At 44.7% G+C, this 20,757-nt stretch overlaps 1 protein-coding gene across 3 annotated transcripts in view; it reads left to right on the forward strand.

Moving 5' to 3' along the window:
* The first annotated feature begins 15,571 nt into the window (after positions 1 to 15,571).
* LOC120932536 (parathyroid hormone/parathyroid hormone-related peptide receptor-like) overlaps positions 15,572 to 20,757 on the forward strand; it is a 75,070-nt gene continuing 69,884 nt past the window's right edge. The window contains exon 1 of one of the 3 annotated variants that reach the window (XM_040344995.1): positions 15,572 to 15,690. In XM_040344995.1, coding sequence (XP_040200929.1) covers positions 15,640 to 15,690 — 51 coding nt within the window. In that variant the 5' untranslated portion in view covers positions 15,572 to 15,639. The remainder of the gene's footprint in view (positions 15,691 to 20,757) is intronic. The other 2 variants (XM_040344994.1, XM_040344993.1) reach the window with 2 other exon arrangements.

Here is a 20,757-nt window from a genome sequence, read left to right on the forward strand (position 1 = left end):
GGATGGACGGAGGAATGACAGGTGGCGTTGTAGTTTACTTGTCATGTTTGTTTTTGGGCTGAAAGGGAGCATGATTCATATGGAGCAGAGAGCATGGGGAGCTGTCCTCCTCCTTCACAGGGGGTCCAATGGAGAGGGTTTGGGGGGCGCTGGCCTCCTCCTTCTGGGGGTGTGCAATGGAAGGGGCATGGGGGAGCTGTGCTTCTCAGGGGGGTGCAATTAAGGGGGCATAGAGAGCTGTCCTCCTCCTTCATAGGGGAGCTGCCCTCCTCCTACACATGGGGTGTAATAGATGGGGCATTGGGGAGTTGCCCTCCTCCTTCACATGGGGTGCAATATAGGGGAGCTGCCCTCCTCCTTCACATGGGGTGCAATAGAGGGCGCATAGTAGAGCTGCCCTCCTCCTTCACATGGGGTGCAATAGAGGAGGCATAGAGGAGCTGCCCTCCTCCTTCACATGGGGTGCAATAGACGGGGCTGCCCTCCTTCACATGGGGTGAAATAGAGGGGGTATGGGGGAGCTGTCCTCCTCCCTGGGGGGGGGGGGTGCAATGGAGGGGGAATACTTGAAGGATAACTATAGGTAGTAGTGGTTAGTCACAATTAGCTGGACTTGTTCTATAATTTTGAAGCATATCCAAGCTTCTTTTGCTCCCTACCTAGTTAAAATTACATTTCAAATCTCTAATCAATGTTCCTCTAAAAAAAAAAAAAAAAAAAATACTTACTAGTACATGTAGTCCAGCATCCTCTTCCTTGCAATCAAAGTTAATCCTTACTGCTCTGCTCCCATAGCACCATCTTAAAATGTAGACCTATCCTGCCCCCGACTCCCCCACACAGGAATGGATACGCCAGGGGTTCCTCTCAGGTCCTATAGACTGGCAGAGAGAGACCTGTGGCATGTCTGCATGGGATGTTGCGCTCAAACACTGCCTCCAGGGTTGTGACGTAAACAAGGCAAGGAGTCAGAAGGTAAAACAAAGTTAGTTGTTTACCTAAACGTAGAACTACAGGCACAACTTTTTTTTTTTTTTTTTTTTTTTTTTTTTATATCTACATCATTGGCACATACATTCCTTTGAACAGTACATCAAAAATAACATTAAAGGGGTTGTAAAGGTTTGTTTTTTATTTTCTAAATAGGTTCCCTTAAAGAGGAGTTCCACCTAAAAATTGAACTTCCTCTTAATCCACTCCTCGCCCCCTTACATGCCACATTTGGCATGTAATTTTTGTGGGGGGGAGTGGGGGCTTCAGGAGAAGGGGACTTCCTGTCCCACTTCCTCCTTCCGCCGAGGGGCTGCAAAGGCGATTAAGCTTAATCGCCTTTTGGCAGCCCCTCCTTGTAGGCGATCGCCTAGGACACAGCGCAGCGCCGGGCCGCATGCGCAGTGCCGCTGGCGCATGCGCAGTGGGTGCCTGCCCGTGAAGCCGAAAGCTGTCACGGCCAGGTGCCCACAGTGACAATGAAGACGCCGGCCGGGGAGGGGGGGGGGAGAGGAGCGGAGCCCTGGCCGGCGTGTCGCTGGAACGCTGGAGCAGGTAAGTGTCAGTTTATTAAAAGCCAGCAGCTACACTTTTTGTAGCTGCTGACTTTTAATAAATGTAAAAAATGGGTGGAAAACCCATTTAAGCTAGTGCATTGTTGGCTCACTAACCTTTTCCTTCGATTTCCCTTCTAAATGTTTTTTTTTCTTTGTTTTCTTTGTCTGAATTTCTCACTTCCTGTTCCTCCTCAGTTCTGGCTGACTAACCCCCATGGATGATGGTGGAAAGCTTACTGAGGAGAAACAGGAAGTGAGAAATTCAGACAAAGAAAAAAAACATTTAAAAGGGAAATCGAAGGAAAAGGTTAGTGAACCAACAATGTACTAGCTAAAAGGAACCTATTTAGAAAATAAAAAAACAAACCTTTATAACCCCTTTAATCCTTTTGGTCTACAAATACAAATTTCCCTATTATGGAAAATATTGGAATAACTTTTTAAAAATGATTGGGAAAAGAACCTCTCCACATGTTCAAGGGGAATGATGTCCCTCCTCATAGAGGAATATCAAAAAAGACAAAAAAATAAATCGATAGGGAGATATATTCTGTTTATTTACAGCTTGCCGTTTTTAAAAAGCATGCATCTTATGCATAGTATGATAAAGAGTTGAGCGAACATTTGGAATAATACAATAGGGAAATCTTGATCAAAAAAGAGAAAAAATATTATAGGAACAAGAATGTTTTTCAAGAGAATAGAGCATAAAATTGGAAGAACATGCACAAAATGAGATTTAACTATAAACAAAAGCCAAACAATACTGATCCTGGGCTCTCTGATGCCTCTTCTTAGAGCCGGTTCACACTGGGGCGGCACGACTTCGGGGGGGACACGGCAAGGCGTCCCGAAGACGACTTCAGAGGCGACTTGCAAAATTACTTCTGTATAGAAGTCAATGTAAGTCGCCCCGAGTCGCCCCCAAAGTCGTACAAGAACCTTTTTCTAAGTCGGAGCGACTTGCGTCGCTCCTACCGTGTTTCCCCGAAAATAAGCCCGGGTCTTATTAATTTTGGCAACCTAAAACACACTAGGGCTTATTTTCGGGGGATGTCTTATTTTTTTTACGATATGTACAATGATCTTAATGTGGTTGTAACCCTAAAAAATTTAAATCATATTAGATTGCATAGTGCTTCTGCTTTGTCATTTATCTAGTGGGTCCCCTGTCTTATCCCCCCCTCCCTGTCAGGTCAGAATTTAAAAAGCGTCCTAAAATCCATCCTCATAAAATTACAGTATGCAATTACATTTTTAGGAATGTGAGGTGCAGTGTGTCTCCCTTTGTGATCTCTTTGTGAGCATTACCCGTACCTTTCTTTCAGCTGACCTGGTGGTCGCATGGTCTCCTTGGGCTCTTCTCTGCTCCGGGATCCTCGCTGGTGTTGGCCTGCTCCGTGCACTGGAAGGGGATGCCGCGGGCGTCGGGTGGGAGGAGGGGGGAGCCGGTGTCCCGCTGGCATCTGTCCGCTCCGTGCACCGAGAAAGGAGGGGCTGCGGGAGGAGAGCAGAGGGGGGAGCCGCTATCTTACTGACATTGGCCAGCTCCGTGCACTGGGAGGGGGGGCCGCGGGAGTCGGGCGCAAGGAGAGTGGAGGGGGGGAGCCGCTGTCTCACTGGCGTTGCCCAGCTCTGTGCACTGTGGAGGGGGCGGGTGTCAGCCAGGAGGAGAGGAGAAGACCTCCAAGGTGGAGTAAAACATGTTTTAACACATTTTACTAGGGCTTATTTTCGGGGTAGGGCTTATATTGCAGCCCTCCCCGAAAATCCCGCTAGATCTTATTTTCGGGGTAGGTCTTATTTTTGGGGAAACACGGTATTAGAACGGTTCTATTGAATAGAATGGGACACGACTTGTCAGGCGACTGAGTCGCCTGACGAGTCGCCCCAGTGTGAACCGGCTCGAAAGGACCTGCCAGATATAAGAAATTACGGAAATCCAAAAGAAACTCAAATGGAAGTGGATCGCATGAAAGGTCCAACAAAAAACGGATCACTGAACCTTCCAATCCACCGGCTTCTCATAGCGGCCCTCACATGGGGTCGGGTAACTCACAAGGTGGCGTTGGTCTCTCTCCTTCACTTTTTCACTCTGACACAAATACTCTTCTCCCTAGACTTTCCTCGTCAGGTAACATTGCACTACCACCAAATGCACTACAGAATTATTTTTTGGTCAAGCCAATCGACAAAGTCGAGATGTAAGTGATCACAGACCCATCGAGCAACAAGACACATATTCACAATCACAACACGAGGTAAATGTTAATGTGGTAAATCTGTCCTCTCACAAACTCACTGACTTGGAGACATAGGTATTGGCACGGGGTCTCAGTTTTTGTCCGGACCAGGATCTTGATAAGTTTGGGGTCATTAAGGACCTCCAACTTTTTGCTCAAAAATTCATTTTGAAAAAGCTTTATTTCAAAGATGTACAAAATAAACCAAAATGTAAATCTCAGGAACTTAAAGGGTCACTAAAGGATTTTTTTTTTTTAGCTAAATAGCTTCCTTTACCTTACTGCAGTCCTGGTTTCATGTCCTCATTGTTCGTTTTTGCTTTCATGTTGCTGTAAATCCTCTCTGTTCTGGACACTTCCTGGTTGCCTGTTTCCTGATAACCACAGTACTGGGAGATTTCTCACGGTGGTCACTAATCAAGGAGCTGTGTGTAAAACGAAACTGGATTGGTGCTGAGGAGTTTTAGACAAAGTATCACTGCTCTCTATTGGCTGACTGCCCTCTAGTGGCTCTCTGTACATCAGAGAACCAGCAAACAACAGCAAAAACGAAACTACACTGCAGGCACATTATATGATTGTTTTTTATCTATGTTTAATCATTTTTAAAAGGAATCAGTTAACTATTATGTCTCTATACCCTGTAAACAGTCATTTCAGCTAAAAAAATGTTTTCCTTTAGTGACCCTTTAAAGCTCTTGATACTCTAATCAACCTTTTGGAGGAAATTGACCCACCAGATTTGATCGATCGGATTGATCTCAAGCACTTAATCGGGCACTTTGATCAATTGGAGCCCCCCACCCCGATATCCCAAACCTATAAAAAGAAATCAGATACATTGCCAATGCTAAATACAAACTCCAACGTTCTGCCATTTATAAAACTCACACGTCAAGCATATAATTTCCCAGAACAGTCGCTTTGAAAGAAAGACCAACCAATTTTTTATCGGTGCTCTGGAGTTTATACTCCATCACAATTATTTTGTTTTTCGGTGGTTCCCACTTCCTCCAGGCACATCACATCCTTTTTTGCCATCTGTGTCCCATTGGGGAGATTTCCCTTTACTTCCTGTTCCATAACTAAAACAGGAAGTGAGAGGAGATTCCTACAAATTAAAGAAATCCCTTGAGGACCCCCAGGTCACCAGAACTAGTGTCCCCATTGGAAGATTTACCCTCTATTACTTTTCTGGGAACAGCCCAAAATGTATGATTTTCTTTCACTTTCAATGATAATGGTAAACAAGACGAATAGAGAGGGTGAGTCTCCCTAACGGGGGGCACAGACTTCAACAAAAACTAACAGGTTTTCTAATCCCTCTCCACTCTGTTCAAAAAAAATATTTTGCCTTTAGTTAATACTCTACTACTTCCTGACCGCGCTGTAGCTGTCTAATGGCTTTAGCGCAGTCGGGAAGTTGTTAAAGTGGATGTAAACCCTCCATACACCCAGTGAAGTGAACAGCCTCGGATGATACACAGGGATGAACCAAATCTCCCTACATAGGTTTTACATGTATATCTGCTGTCTTCACATTTATATACTGTTTAGAAAGTTCATATTGTGTTAGGAGATTTTCTCCTCCTGTTTAACACAGAGTGTGATGTCTGATAGCTAAAATTGCTGATTGTAGGAAAGGCACACCCCCCTCTCCTCATAGGCTGAAACTCTCAGAGGTGTTTTGTAATAGGGCCAGCTCCCTGTTAATCTATTTTAGCAACCTCCCCTGACAGAAATTGCATGCTGCTTTTATCTAAAGTGTCTGAGAACTTGTCAGGAGTTATCAGGCTGATAACAGAGGAACGATTCAGGAGAAAGCTACGGGACTTAGTTCTTTGAAGAGAAATAACAAAATATTGCAGACATATTTGCCCAGCTCAAATTTCATGAATTGGGTTTACATCCACCTTAAAGCAGAGTTCCGGCCACAATTTCACTTTTTAAATATAAATACCCCTGTAATACACAAGCTTAATGTATTCTAGTAAAGTTGGCCTGTAAACTAAGGTCCGTTTTGTTAGGTTGTTACAGCATTTAGACACTTTATAAAATAGAAATTGACTGGGGCCATCTTAAAGGGGTGGTTCACCCTAAAAACAACTTTTTTTTATTACACTGCCCCCCCACATTACAATACGATTAAGGGTATTAATTTTTTTTTTATGCTGTACATACCTTTGTACAGCATATTCACCCCTGGCATCCGGCTTGCGAGTCCCGCGGGAGTGGGCGTTCCTAACATGTCTGTGATTGACGTTTGACAAAAAACGAGCTCCCCCCCCGTCGTGTAAGCCGCGTCACGATTGGCGAAAGGAGCCGAACGGCGATGCACATGCCCAGTATAGCGCCGACTCGCCGTTCGGCTCCTTTCGCCAACCGTGACGCGGCTTACGCGACGGGGGGAGCTTGTTTTTGGTCAAACGTCAATCACAGACATGTTAGGAACGCCCACTCCCGCGGGACTCGCAAGCCGGATGCCAGGGGTGAATATGCAGTACAAAGGTATGTACAGCATAAAAAAAAATTAATACCCTTAATCGTATTGTAATGTGGGGGGGCAGTGTAATAAAAAAAAGTTGTTTTTAGGGTAAACCATCCCTTTAAGTGTGGGCATCATGAAGCCAGACTGTATGACTTCCTGGATTTCAGCCTTGCAGATCTCGAACATGCTCAGTGCTGCACAAGCAGTGTCAGATCAGGTTTCAGCACCTGTGCTGTCCAAGTCACATGATTCTTTGAGACTGGGGAGTGCACAGACTCCTGGAAAGTTACACCCACTACATCCCCAGGAGTCTGTGCGGTGTAGGTTAGGAAGCATTAAGCACCTAGGTGCAGGAAGTGGGAAGATTAACTATTCTGCCTAGCAACAACACTTTGAAGGCATCTAAAAAAAAAAAAAAAAATTCGTAAAGGACTAATGACATTTTTTTAAAACTACTGATGTAATGTTATATTTATGGGTGGAACTCCACTTTAAAGTTTAACTTGGACGTCCTCCATGGATATTCTCCCATAACCCTGGATTTGTTGGATACAGCTATTTACAGATCGCGTTAAGGCCAATCACAGTGGCCATTAGCATGTAATCAGCTGTGTCCAATAACATCTGATCATATGTAAACACACTTGGCAGTTATCGGCAGTCATTTCCTAACACGCTGTGTCTGTGTGAGGAAAGCGTTGCTGATAATCAGCAAGGTTGTCAGAACATTGTTTACACAGATCATCAGTGCAGCCTCATGTGTGCCAATCAGTGCAGTTCGGTACAGCTTATTAGTGCCCATCAGCGCACATAAGTGAAAAAGAAAAATTATTTATTTGCAAAATATTATAACAGAAACAAAGAAAACCCTTTTTTCCAAATTTTCTGTACTTTTTCATTTGTTTAGCAAAAAAATAAAAAACACAGTGGTGATTAAATACCACCAAAAAAAATGTATCTGTGTCAAAAAATATATGAAAATGATCAGATCAATTATTAGACTCACAGCCTGGCTCAGGACCCAGCGGGAACATGCACGGGTGCCCAGGGATGGACTGGCCATTGGGACTACAGGGAGTTTCCCGGTGGGCCGATGGCTCAGTGGGCCGGCTTCAGTGACAGCGGACCGCCTCCCCCCTCCGCTCCTCTGTCTCTCCCTTCCTGCAGCGCTCCCCTCCTCTCTCTTCCCGCAACGCTCACCTGGTGGGAACAGAGAAGCAAGGGGAGGATCAGAGGAGACAATAGAGGAGCATGGGGGAGGGGACAGACAGCTGACTCAACAGCTATGGCCTGGGAGTTTCTCACTTCTGCCTAATCTTGTCCCATAAGGGGGGGCACTGAACTGATTCTTTCCCCCGGGTGAAATAATGTCTAGTTTCCCCACTGGTACTGCCTATAAGAGTACCAGTACCAGCCGTTCTACTCTAACAAAGTAGAATGGCTAGTGGCTAGTGAAGGGGCAGAGGGGGCTTGGGTGGCCGGGGGGTGCGGGAGTTGTCCGGCCGCCATGGGAAAGACCTGTCAAAGTGGGCCAGACTGTCTGGATGAAGTCCAGGGCTAAATTTTTGTCCCAGTCCAGCCCTGCGGGTGCCTCCTTATCACCCAGCTTGCTAAAGAAGGCACTCCAAGGAGGGTGGAGCTGACAGCGACAGCCGGGACTGCCAAAAAGAGAGGAAAGCGACCTTTCTGTCCAATATTGTTGGACAGAGCAGGTAAGTATAGGTATTGTGTGTGTGTATAGCATTACCCCAAATGGTAAAAGGGAGGAGGCAAAAAATAGAATTTGTTTTTTTTTTTTTGGTGAAGCTATGAAATTTCTTCAACATTACAGACCAAGACCAGGTGGCTGTGACTAAGTGCTACTAAATATACTATGACCTGTATAAATGAGAACCTTCACAAACATGGATAGCTGTAGTTTAAAATAACAAAGCCAACTGGTTCCCTTTACATTTCCAAATATTATCATATGGCCCACATAATGATGAGGACACAAATGTCTTCCATTCATAGGGCGGGGGGGGGGGGGGGCAGGTAGGTTCACCATCAGAAGGGGGCTGCCTAAACCTGGAGCTGTCTCCTAATAACATCACAAAAGAAGCTGGCGGGGCGAGAGCCAAGCAGTGACAGCAGAGAAATGGGCCACAGCAGGACAACGTTGGATCCACTGGGTGGGTAATTAGTTCAACTGAGCACAACTCAGGACTGTAATGCTAAAGGACTTTTAAAGCGGAGTTCCACTTAAAAGTGGAAGTTCCGCTTTAAGGACTCCTCACCCTCTTACATGCCACATTTGACATGCAATTATTTTGGGGGGGTATCTAGTTTTGATAGGTACCCAGCTCCCATTTCCGCTCGGGCCACCTAGGCGACTCGAGCGGAAGTTCTTCTCTCCCCCTCCCTCCTAACAATCTTCTGGGACATGTCACAGGTCCCCGAAGATTGCCCGGCTATTGAGTATGTGCAGCACGACTCGTGCATGTGACAGCTTGCAGCTTCACAGCCGGGTGCCCACACTTGTGATGCCGGCGACTGGGGAAAGGCGGGGGAGAGAGTCAAGGGTTCGGGCGGCCATATCGCTGGATCATGGGACAGGTGAGTGTGTGTTTATTAAAAGTCAACAGCTACACTTTTTGTAGCTACTAACTTTTAATGAACACAGAATCGAGCGGAACTCTGCTTTCAGTAATGTTACATTGTTCTGAGCCTGGTCTGAAGTTATTAAAGGAGTGCGTGTTGGTTCGGGCATAGCAAAAGAACTTGGGTCAGTTAAGCACATGTGAAGTATGAAGACAAGTCTCTACCAAAGGTCTACTTGCAACTCAAGCGGGAAGAGTAATACAGAAATCAGATTTTCTTGATTTTTATCAAATTTATTATAGTAAAATGCTTATGGAGTAAAAATCTATGTAAAGATATAGTTTTCTATTTAAGATACATTAATAATTTAGTTTATTAAGCATGAACTGGAGCTTAGTTATGTAGCATGAAGCTGTATATTCTGCAATATTTACAATTAATCCAAGCTCTGCAAGCTGAGATAACATGCACTGCATTGATTCATTCACACAATTTCACAGTAACCATGAGATAAAACAAGTTCAGGAATATTCCTTTATACCATGTTTTGCAAATCTATGTACACTACAAACTGTATGATTGAATCGATTAGATATCGCTGTTTTACTGTTAGGCAAAACCTGACCTTGACCACCTGACCTGATGGCTCATTATTCTAAATGGGAAGCATTAATTCTGTTTGCAAATATAAACATTTCTAACTACTAGCAAGAATGAGTTCTTACATTTAAAGCGCACCTGTCATTTCAGATCCATCGTGGCAGTGCCTGTTATCAGGCATCCACTCACCTGCTGCCGCCACGTCCCTCACCTTGTTGTGTCACTGCCGCATCACCAGCCATTCCATTAAAGTGAATGGGACTGTCGGCAAGTCAAAAGCGGGTCAGAGGAGCAGCCGCTGCGGGGCAGAGATGACAGTTGCTCGTTAAAAAATTATGATTTAAATTGAGTTGATTTAAATCAAGCCTTTTTACTAGTGATTTAAATCATGATTTAAATCGACTTGATTTAAAATAAATCAAATCGTATCAAATCCTGGGGTCGGTGATCTGGCTCCCTCCCTAGCAGTCAATCTCTAAACCTCTGCTACTGAGATTCATGGCCTGGTCACATGGTATGGGAAGGAAAGAGTTAACAAGTGCACACATGCATGGCAGGACCACATTCTTTTACTGGGAGTGAGGTAACAGAGATAGGAGTGAGTGAGGCTGGACTGGTGGAGAGGGCACAAGCTCAGCGGTGTCCCTCCTAAATGTAACATACGCAGGAAAAGGCTTCTCGTGCCATGATCGGGAGACGTTCGGCTGCTGGTTTCCAGCATGCTCGTCCATTCCGCCGGCTTTTATTGAACTGGCTGATGTCACCTGACATTCAGCCCATGTGTTAGTCAGGGCACTGCCTTAAAGTGGATGTAAACGCTCACATATACCCAGTGAAGTTAACTGCCTGAAATGATACACAGAGATGGAACAAATGAAACACAGGTTTTACATGTATATCTGCTGTCTTCAGATTTCTATATTCTTTAGAAAGTGCACATTGTGTTAGAAATTTTTCTTCCTATTTCAGCAGTGGGAGGGGAGTCTGGGCATGAACTGTGTGTGAGCTGATTGGAGGAAAGGCACATAGGCAGAGGAATGAAGAAACTTGCAGAGCTGTGCTGTGAATAGACCAGTTCTTTGTTTATCTGTCTCTGATGCCCTGTACACACGACCAGGATTTCTGACGACAAAAGGTCCGTCGGAAATCCGAGGGGAAAACCGAGAATCTGCTCTCTACTTTTCCCCCGTACACACGTTCAGTTTTCCCTTCTGGAAAACTCCAATGAAAGCTTTTCCTCAGGAATCCCGACCGTGTGTATGCTCCATCGTGCTTTTTCCCCCACAGGAAAATTGCCCAAAACTGTAATTTTCCTCCGGGAAAATGTCCGCCAGAAATCCCGGCGGGGGAAAAAAAAATGCAGGTTCTCTTTTTGTCTCCGGTGGTTTTTGGACAGTTTTCCCATCGGAAATACTGTGAGGAGCATGCACACAGCCAGGATTCCTGAACAAAAGCTCTCCTTGCAGTTTTCCCGTCGGGAAACCCGGTGATCTGACGTGCTGGTTCCAGGTATCACGGAAGTTCCAGCGCATGCGCGAACTGATGCGCTGAGATGGTTCCAGCCATCGGGAAAGTTCCTTCAATCACTGCGCAGGTGCAAACTTGCTGACGGAAATCCCCGAACGGCGGCCGGCATCCAGGGCGACGTGGATTTTGAGGTAAGTGGCCAGTCGGCCTCACGTCCTCGCTGCGCTCGGACGGCTCGCTTCGCTCGTTTGGCCTCCTGGCTCTTTTTTTAACATCCTCCAATCCACGGGGATGTTAAAGAATGAGCCTGGATGCCAGCCGAGGTTCGGGAATTTCCGTCGGGAAGTTTGCGCCTGCGCAGTCAGTGGAGGAACTTCCCCCATAGGGGAACATTGAGGACAAGTCACCGGTCCTGTGTACAGGGCATAAGTTCCCTCCCTGACACATATTTCCAGCTGCTTTTATCTCCTGTGTCAGAGATCTTGTCAGAAGTTATCATGCTAATAACAGAGGAACAGAGAAGCAGAAAGCAACTGCACTTAAGGCTTTGGAGAGAGATAAGTAAACACCACTTATACAGTATATGTGCCCAGATCAGATTTCATGAATGGGGTTTACATAATCTTTAATGCTAGACTTTCACATGACCGCAGTCCCCACCTGGTCCCGGGCATTGATGAGCACGCTTCCCGTGAAAGGTACCCCAACATGCTGGGTGAGTGGCCCGTCCCACAAGTGTACCTTGGACCCTGGCTGTTTTTCATTAACAGTTTAATGGGAGTTTACATAATAAGCACACCTTCACAGGATGCGGAGATCAGCAAAAAAATACTTTTGTTAAGGCGGCTGCCTGAAAGGACAGAAAAGTAATAGGAGTTTCCTCCACACACAAATGAGTTCAATTAATGCATTGTATTTGCCAACCACCAAAACAGCAAACACTTGTGCTTTCAATAAACCTCAACAGCATGTCTGGAGCATCCTGTAAAACAAAACACTGAAACAAAGCAAAACCACATACTGTACAAATCTCAGGGCTGTATTAACCATAATGGCCCCCAGGCCCATTACCTAGTACAGCCAGGTTAGAGGGGAAGGGACCAAGATTCAACATTTACAAAAGTGTGATAACATTTCCGAATTTTGTTTGGCCACCTCTGGACATTTGTGTCTATATTCAGTAATGCCTTATACACATGGTCGGACTTTTGACCATGCAAAAGTCCGCCGTGTGTCCGACGGAAGTCCGACGGAAAGACAGGTTCTCTATCTAAGGTCCGTTGGACTTCCGATAAAAAAAATCAGATGGAGGCTACATAGCTGAAAGAGAGTGGATACCCTGCGCTGCCAGGTGTGCGTAAATGGTAGCTGCTGACACGGCTTATTCAAAAAAGCAAAACAACCAAAAAAATACGTATGTGTAGCGCTAAAATTAATAAATGAATATCAAAATACCAAAAAATGTGTATAGTAAAAAATAAAACACATATAACATTAATAAATGTTAGACACAAATTGTGAAACATGTGAGATTCCTCTGTAGCGAGGGGTGACAACAGTGCCAACTGGCACGTGAACTGATGCACCTAAGGTGGTATCAAACATAAAAACAAAGTCCAACAAAAACTCCTAAGTGTGATGATCCGAGGTATGTAGCAAAGTTCATCAACATCCACAAGTCATTCAAGTGAAAAGGTGAATAAATAGAAAAAGCGTGACTCCTTTAACGTGACAATCCCATCACCGGAAAAAGTGCAGGCTTACCGGAACTTGTTGACCACTGGTGGCATATGCCAAAAGAGGTCAGTCAAGGCTTTATATGACGATTGTCAAACAGCAATCCTTGGCAGGAAGCGTAGGTCCAACTGGTGGGTAGGTCCTTATATGGAATAGGTCCCCAGGAGTAAGCCGGAAGCTATACTGATGTTGGTATCCCAAAGCCAATTGGCTCAGTGTGTTAGTGGTGCATAGAGAAAAATAAAGAGAAGTGGCCACATAGCGTAACTCCGTATAAAAGAAAAAATACGTGTTTATTCACAGCTAACAAACTTACATTTGGCTGGAAGTAAAAGAGCTCTTGCATGTAAATGGGGCGACAGTGGAGTCCTCCCGACGCGTTTCGTGGTCAAAAGCACATCGTCTGGGGTGACGATGTGCTTTTGACCACGAAACGCGTCGGGAGGACTCCACTGTCGCCCCATTTACATGCAAGAGCTCTTTTACTTCCAGCCAAATGTAAGTTTGTTAGCTGTGAATAAACACGTATTTTTTCTTTTATACGGAGTTACGCTATGTGGCCACTTCTCTTTATTTTTCTCTATGCACCACTAACACACTGAGCCAATTGGTTTTGGGATACCAACATCAGTATAGCTTCCGGCTTACTCCTGGGGACCTATTCCATATAAGGACCTACCCACCAGTTGGACCTACGCTTCCTGCCAAGGATTGCTGTTTGACAATCGTCATATAAAGCCTTGACTGACCTCTTTTGGCATATGCCACCAGTGGTCAACAAGTTCCGGTAAGCCTGCACTTTTTCCGGTGATGGGATTGTCACGTTAAAGGAGTCACGCTTTTTCTATTTATTCACCTTTTCACTTGAATGACTTGTGGATGTTGATGAACTTTGCTACATACCTCGGATCATCACACTTAGGAGTTTTTGTTGGACTTTGTTTTTATGTTTGATACCACCTTAGGTGCATCAGTTCATGAGGCTACATAGCTGGACTTTCCAAAAAAGAAAGCCAGTCAGACTTTTTTTCTCGGAAAGTCAGACCGTGTGTACGAGGCATAAGAGAACTATAGGAGGAAGGGAGTATAAAAAGGCCACACTTACACGGGTGTTACAATCCATATGCGTTTGTGAAGGGCCGTCCGGGATGCACACACAGGTGTTTCATGCAGGCAGCCTGTTCAAATCAATGACAGGTGGCCAGCTGCATGTATTTCCATGGACATCACAAAGTGTACATATGTGTGGGTCTGGAGCTTGGATTAGAAAGCACGTGGGAACTGCTAGCTGATAATTTACATGATTACTTTCATCCGGTGTTAGCATGATGATATTGCTTTCTCGTGAGTTAGCGTCCCTCATAGCCAGAGGATCACGTCTTTACACGTGACACCTGTGAGGCAGGCAATATTTCTCCAGACCAGATCCCTTATAGAAAAGTCCCAGAGCCAGCTTCTTACAAGAAATTGCTTCAGGCCATCAGCTCTGTCATTACTGAGGCTTCAAAAAATAGGCTACATAGTCCATGGGCTGCCCCCCCCCCCCTTCCCAGCCACCTTCTGGGCACTCCCCTTCAGGGACTGGCTAGGGCATGATAAATATTCAGACTGCTCATTAACAACCTCAATACAGGGCACTTTCAGCCCAGGCCATTTTTCAGCTTTCAGCCCTTTGAGTGACAATTGCGTGGTCATGCTACACTATAACCATGTTAATTTTTTAGAATTTTCTTTTGGTGGTATTTATTCACTTCTGGGTTTTTTATTTTTCCCCCCATAAACAAGTTTTTCTTATGCCGCGTACACACGATAATTTTACGGCATAAAAAAAACAAGGTTTAAAAAAGTCATTTAAAATGATCGTGTGTGGGCTTCACATAATTTTTCGGGTTCTGAAAAACGACGTTAAAAACCCGCGCATACTCAGAAGCAAGTTATGAGACGGGAGCGCTCGTTCTGGTAAAACTACCATTCGTAAGCATGGAGTAAGCACATTCATCACGCTGTAACAGACAGAAAAGCGCAAATCTTCTTTTACTAACAGGAAATCCGCTAAAGCAGCCCCAAGGGTGGCGTCATCCGCATTCAACTTCCCCTTTATAGTGCTGTTGTACGTCACCGCGCTTTGCTAGAGCATTTTTTAAAAACGATCGTGTGTGGGCAACGTCGTTTTAATGATGAAGTTGGAAAAAACTATGTTTTTTTCTACATGCCGAAAAATTATCGTGTGTACGCGGCATTGGTTTCTGTCAGTAAATTTTGTAAATAAGTAATTGTTCTCCTTCACTGATAGGCACTGATGAGGTGACACTTATGGGCACCGATGAGGCGGTACTTATGGGCACTGATTAGGTGGCACTGATGAGGAGGCATGAATATGCAGCACTTATGGGCACTGATAGGTTGCACTGATATGTGGCACTGATGGGTGGCACTGGTGGACACAGATAGGTGACACTGATGGGCGGCACTGATGGGCATTGATGGGTGTCAGTGATGGGAAGCACTGACTGGCATCACTAATGTCCATTGATTGCTGGCACTGGTGGTCACTGATTGCTGGCAGTGGTGGGCATGTATCGCTGGCACTGTGGGCGCTTTATTGTAATCAGGGCACTGACTCCTTTGAAATCGGCACGACTTGAAGTTGTACTAATATGAATGGTTGTCATTGCAAATCATGGGGAACGACTTGTCATGCCATTTTTCAGTCCCAAGTAGCAGGACAAGTCGTACATGTGTGAAAGGGGCCTTAGAGACCAATATACAAAAGTGCTACAACTCCTTGTTTCAGATGTACTGTGACTGTGAAGTGTTTTTTTCACTTTGCAAACAACTAAAGTATCGCATGTAGCTGGAGATTGATGGGAGTTTTCCTTCTGCATACAGGGAGGGTCCAGCTTACGGACATGCTGAAAGTTTGCAGTTAGGCGTCCATATGGTTTTGCTTGCTAAGGAATAGACTGACTGGACAGTGATGAGGTCTTTTACTCTTTGGATTATTTTCCTGTATCCAACTTGGGCAGCGGTGAGTACAGCCATCACACAGGGAGCTGAGAAACTGATGCTATACAGTGCAGTGATTTTTTATTTGTTGACAGAACATTTTAATATATTTGTGGATCATAAATGTTTTAATTTGGAAGATCATAGGCTTATTTTTGCATACAGATACTCCTCGTTTAATGACTTACCTGTTTATTTATAAAACAAAAAAAACGTGCTGCCACAACACAGTCCTCAGGCAGCGGCTAGCGTGTGATAACAGAAAAAATATGGCAATATAAAAAAAACCTGTTTATTGACCACTCTGACTTACGATCAGCTCTCCCCACACTAACTACCCGCTTTACATAAGGTACAGTACAGAATTTTTTTTTGTGTTCTGTACTTATGCAAATTAAAACAACATTATTGAGCTGGAGTTTTGCGTTTAGACCTTTTTATCACAATAGTACAGTACAGGAATTAAGAATGCTTAAAATATTGATTACTTGTGGCTCCTCATTTAACGACCAATTCGTTTAACGACCTGGTCATTGGAACAGAACCTGAACGTTAAGTGAGGAGAGCCTGTATTTATAGTTGTACTTTTATATTTTTATTATTATTATTTGTATTTTTTTATATATATTGTGTATACAGTATACAGTATCTATATATACATATAGTGTGTGTATATATATTATATACAGTGCATTGAAAAAGTATTGATACCCACATATTGTCATGTTACAACCAAAAACATAAATGTATTTTTTGGGAGTTTATATGATAGACCAATACAAAGTGGCACATAATTGTTAAGTAGAAGGAAAATGATAAATGGTTTTCACATTTTTTTCAATTAAATATCTGAAAAGTGTGGCGTGCATTTGTATTCAGCCCCCTTTACTCTGATACCCCTAACTAAAATCTAGTGGAACCAATAGCCTTTAGAAGTCACCAAATTAGTAACTAGAGTCCACCTGGGTGTAATTTAATCTCAGTATAAATACAGCTGTTCTGTGAAGCCCTTAGGCCCCGTACACACGAGGAGACATGTCCGATGAAAACGGTCCGCGGACCGTTTTCATCGGACATGTCTCCTGGGAGCTTTTGGTCTGATGTGTGTACACACCATCAGACCAAAATCCCCGCGGACAGAGAACGCGGTGACGTAGAAGACACTGACGTTCTCAAACACGGAAGTGCAATGCTTCAACGCATGCGTCGAATCAATTCGACGCATGCGCGGGATTTCGGGACGCTGGTTACACGTCATAACCAGCGGACATGTCCGATTAGGTGTACTAACCATCGGACATGTCCGACGGACATGTTTCCAGCGGGCAAGTTTCTTAGCCTGTCCGCTAGGCCATACACACTGTCGGACATGTCCGCGGAAACTGGTCCGCGTACCAGTTTCAGCGGACATGTTCGACCGTGTGTACGCTGCCTTAGAGGTTTGTTAGAGAACCTTTGTGAACAAACAGCATCATGAACATCAAGAAACCCACGAGATAGGTCAGGGATAAAGTTGTGGAGAAGTTTAACCACTTAAGGACCAAGCCTCTGTTGTTTACAAGTTAAAAGCATTTGTTTTTTGCTAGAAAATTACTTGGAACCCCCAAATATTATAAAAAAAAATTCTAACACCCTAGAGAATAAAATGGCGGTCGTTCCAATACTTTATGTCACACCGTATTTGCGCAGCGGTCTTACAAGCGCACCTTTTTTGGGAAAAAATACAGGGGTAGATTCACGTACGGGCGCGCATAGTTACGGCGGCGCAGCATTTCGTATTTACGCTACGCTGCCGTAACTTACAGGAGCAAGTGCTGTATTCACAAAGCACTTGCTCCGTAAGTCGCTGCGGCGTAGCGTAAAAGGGGCCGGCGTAAGCGCGCGTAATTCAAATGTGGAAGGGGGGGCGTGTTTTATTAAAATTTTTGATAACCTGACGTGATTGACGTTTTGTACGGACGGCGCATGCGCCGTCCGTGTACATATCCCAGTGTGCATTGCTTCCAAGTACGGCGTAACGACGTATTGGTTTCGACGTGAACGTAAATTACGTCCAGCCCTATTCGCGAACGACTTACGCAAACAACGTAAATAATTCAAATTTCGAAGCGGGAACGACGTCCATACTTAACATTGGCTGCGCCTCCTAATAGCAGGAGCAGCCTTACGCCGAAAAAGCCTTAACGCAAACGACGTAAAAAAACGAACGCCGGGCGCACGTACCTTTGTGAATCGGCGTAAATTGATACCCAACATGTCACGCTTCAAAATTGCGCCCGGTCGTGGAATGGCGACAAACTTTTATCCTTAAAAATCTCCGTAGGCAACATTTAAAAAATTCTATAGGTTACATGTTTTGAGTTACAGAGGAGGTCTAGGGTTAGAATTATTGCTCTCACTCTAGCGATCACGGTGGTACCTCACATGTGTGGTTTGAACACCGTTTTCATATGCGGGTGCTGCTCACGTATGCGTTCGCTTCTGCAGGCGAGCTCGGCGAAACGGGGAGCATTTAAATATGTATTAATTTTTTTCTTATTTATTTTACCTTTTTATTTAAATTTTTTACACTGTTCTTTAAAAAAAAAAAAATTGTGTCACTTTTATTCCTATTACAAGGAATGTAAACATCCCTTGTGATAGAAAAAAAGCATGACAGGTCCTCTTAAATATGAGGGTCAAAAAGACCTCAGATCTCATATTTACACAAAAATGGAATAAAAATAAATAAATAAAAAAGCCCTAAGAGCCCATTGACACAGGGGCAACACGACTTTCAGTGCGACTTTGGGAGGCAACTTGACCACGACTTGAGTATGAATCACAGCATGACTTGGGGCGACTTCAGTGCCAAATTTTTAATAAAAAAACAGCATTGGTTCCCCCTCCAAGAGCATACCAGGCCCTTAGGTCTGGTATGGTTTTTAAGGGGAATCCCCTATGCCGAAAAAACGGCGTGGGGGTCCCCCCAAATCCATACAAGACCCTTATGCGAGCACGCAGACCTTCTGCCGGGCACCACCCCTGTCTTCTTCCAGCTCTTTTACCAGCGGGGGCCCGGTCTTCTCCCTTCCGACTTCGAGGGGTCTTCTTCCGACTTGGGGGGTCTTTTCCGACTTCTCCGCTCTCTTCTCCCGCTTTCCGGTTCTTTCTCCCTTCTGAGGGCACCACCGCTGTCTTCTTCCAGCTCTTTTACCAGCGGGGGCCCGCTCTTCTGCGTCGCCTTCTTCCCTCTTCTCTTCTTCAATGTTGACTCAACGCTCCCTCACGTCACTCACGTCATAAGAGGCCAATATAAATCGTTGTGCACCGCACACCCGGCTTTACAGCAGGAGGGAGCGTCGAGTCAACATTGAAGAAGGGAAGAAGGCGACGCAGAAGACCGGGCCCCTGCTGGTAAAAGAGCTGGAAGAAGACAGCGGTGGTGCCCAGCAGAAGGGAGAAGTCGTCCCCACCCCCTTTACTGACCGGCCAGTCTGCATGCTCGGATAAGGGTCTGGTATGGATTTGGGAGGACCCCCTCGCCGTTTTTTCGGCATAGGGGGTTCCCCTTGAAATCCATACCAGACCTAAGGGCCTGGTATGCTCTTGGAGGGGGGACCCATGCCGTTTTTTTTATTTAAAATTTGGCGTGGAGTTCCCCTGTGGGAGGAAGGGGCTTGCTCTAGAACAGGTTCACACTGGGCGACTTCCTGTAAAGTTGCCTCACTGTGAACGGGGATCCGACTTGGAGGCGACTTCCATTGAAATCAATGGGTACAAGTCGCCTACAAGTTGGATTGAAGTAATACAGGAACCTTTTTTCAAGTCGGAGCGACTGCAGTAGTGTGCATTAAGAAGGCTCCATTCACTTACATTGATTTCTTCATGCTGCGTGACTTGAGGCTACTAGGGGTGACCTGGGGCGACCTGAAGTCGTATCCCAAGTCGGACCTGTGTGAATGGGCTCTAAGTCTGGTGTCTTTATGCTGTTCTGTTCTGTTATCATCATGAGAACTTCTGACAAGTTTGCCTAGACGGGAGATAAAACCAGCTGAAAATTTGTATCAAGGGAGGTTGCTATAAATATATTAGCAGAAAGCTTGTCTTGTCACAGCACAGCTCTGAAAGTGTCTTTGTTTTTCTGCGAATGTGGAGGGGGGGGTGCCTTTCCTTCAATCAGCTGTCTCCCAGTTTGAGCCAAGACTACACTGCCACTGCTGAATGAGGAAGTGAAAAATTCTAACATGATGTATATAATGTATTCTAAAGAATATAGCAAGCTATAGACAGCAGATATAAATGTAAAACTTATGTAGGGAGATTTGTTTCATCCCTGTGTATCATCTGAAGCTGTTCACTTCACTGGGTATATATGAGGGTTTACATCCACTTTAATTCATCATTAATAGCAATTAGTCTAAGTACTTGACTTTGGTATCAGCAAGGCTGATGCCGCGTACACACGATTGTTTTTCGGGTTGCAAAAAATGAAGTTTTTTTAATGTCATTAAAAGCGATCGTGTGTGGGCTCAAGAGCTTTTTTTACAACGTAAAAAATGGGCATTAAAAATTTAGAACATGCTCTAATTTTTAACGTTGTCGTTTTTAACGGTGTCGTTTTTAACGGTGTCGTTTTTAACGGCGTAAAAAATGGTCGTGTGTGGGCTTTAACGACGTGAAAAAAACGCGCATGCTCAGAAGCAAGTAATGAGACGGGAGCGCTCGTTCTGGTAAAACTAGCGTTCGTAATGGAGATAGCACAATTATCACGCTGTAACAGACTGAAAAGCGCGAATCGTCTTTTACTAACACAAAATCAGCAAAAGCAGCCCCAAGGGTGGCGCCATCTACTTTATAGTGCCATTGTTCGTGTTGTACGTCACTGTGCTCTGCTAGAGCATTTTTTTTCTTAACAGGAAAAATGTCCTATCGGGAATCATGATCGTCTGTATGAAATTACGACTCAAAAAAAACTGCGCATGCTCAGAATCAAGCAGAGGAGCCAAACTGCCTTTTAAACTTCATTGATCTCGGCTCTTCGTACGTCTTGATGGTCGGAATTTCGTCCAAGATTAATGTGATCGTGTGTACGCAAGCCAAATTTCAG

The sequence above is a fragment of the Rana temporaria genome, chromosome 3 (assembly GCF_905171775.1).
Source record: "Rana temporaria chromosome 3, aRanTem1.1, whole genome shotgun sequence".
Lineage (NCBI taxonomy): Eukaryota > Metazoa > Chordata > Amphibia > Anura > Ranidae > Rana > Rana temporaria.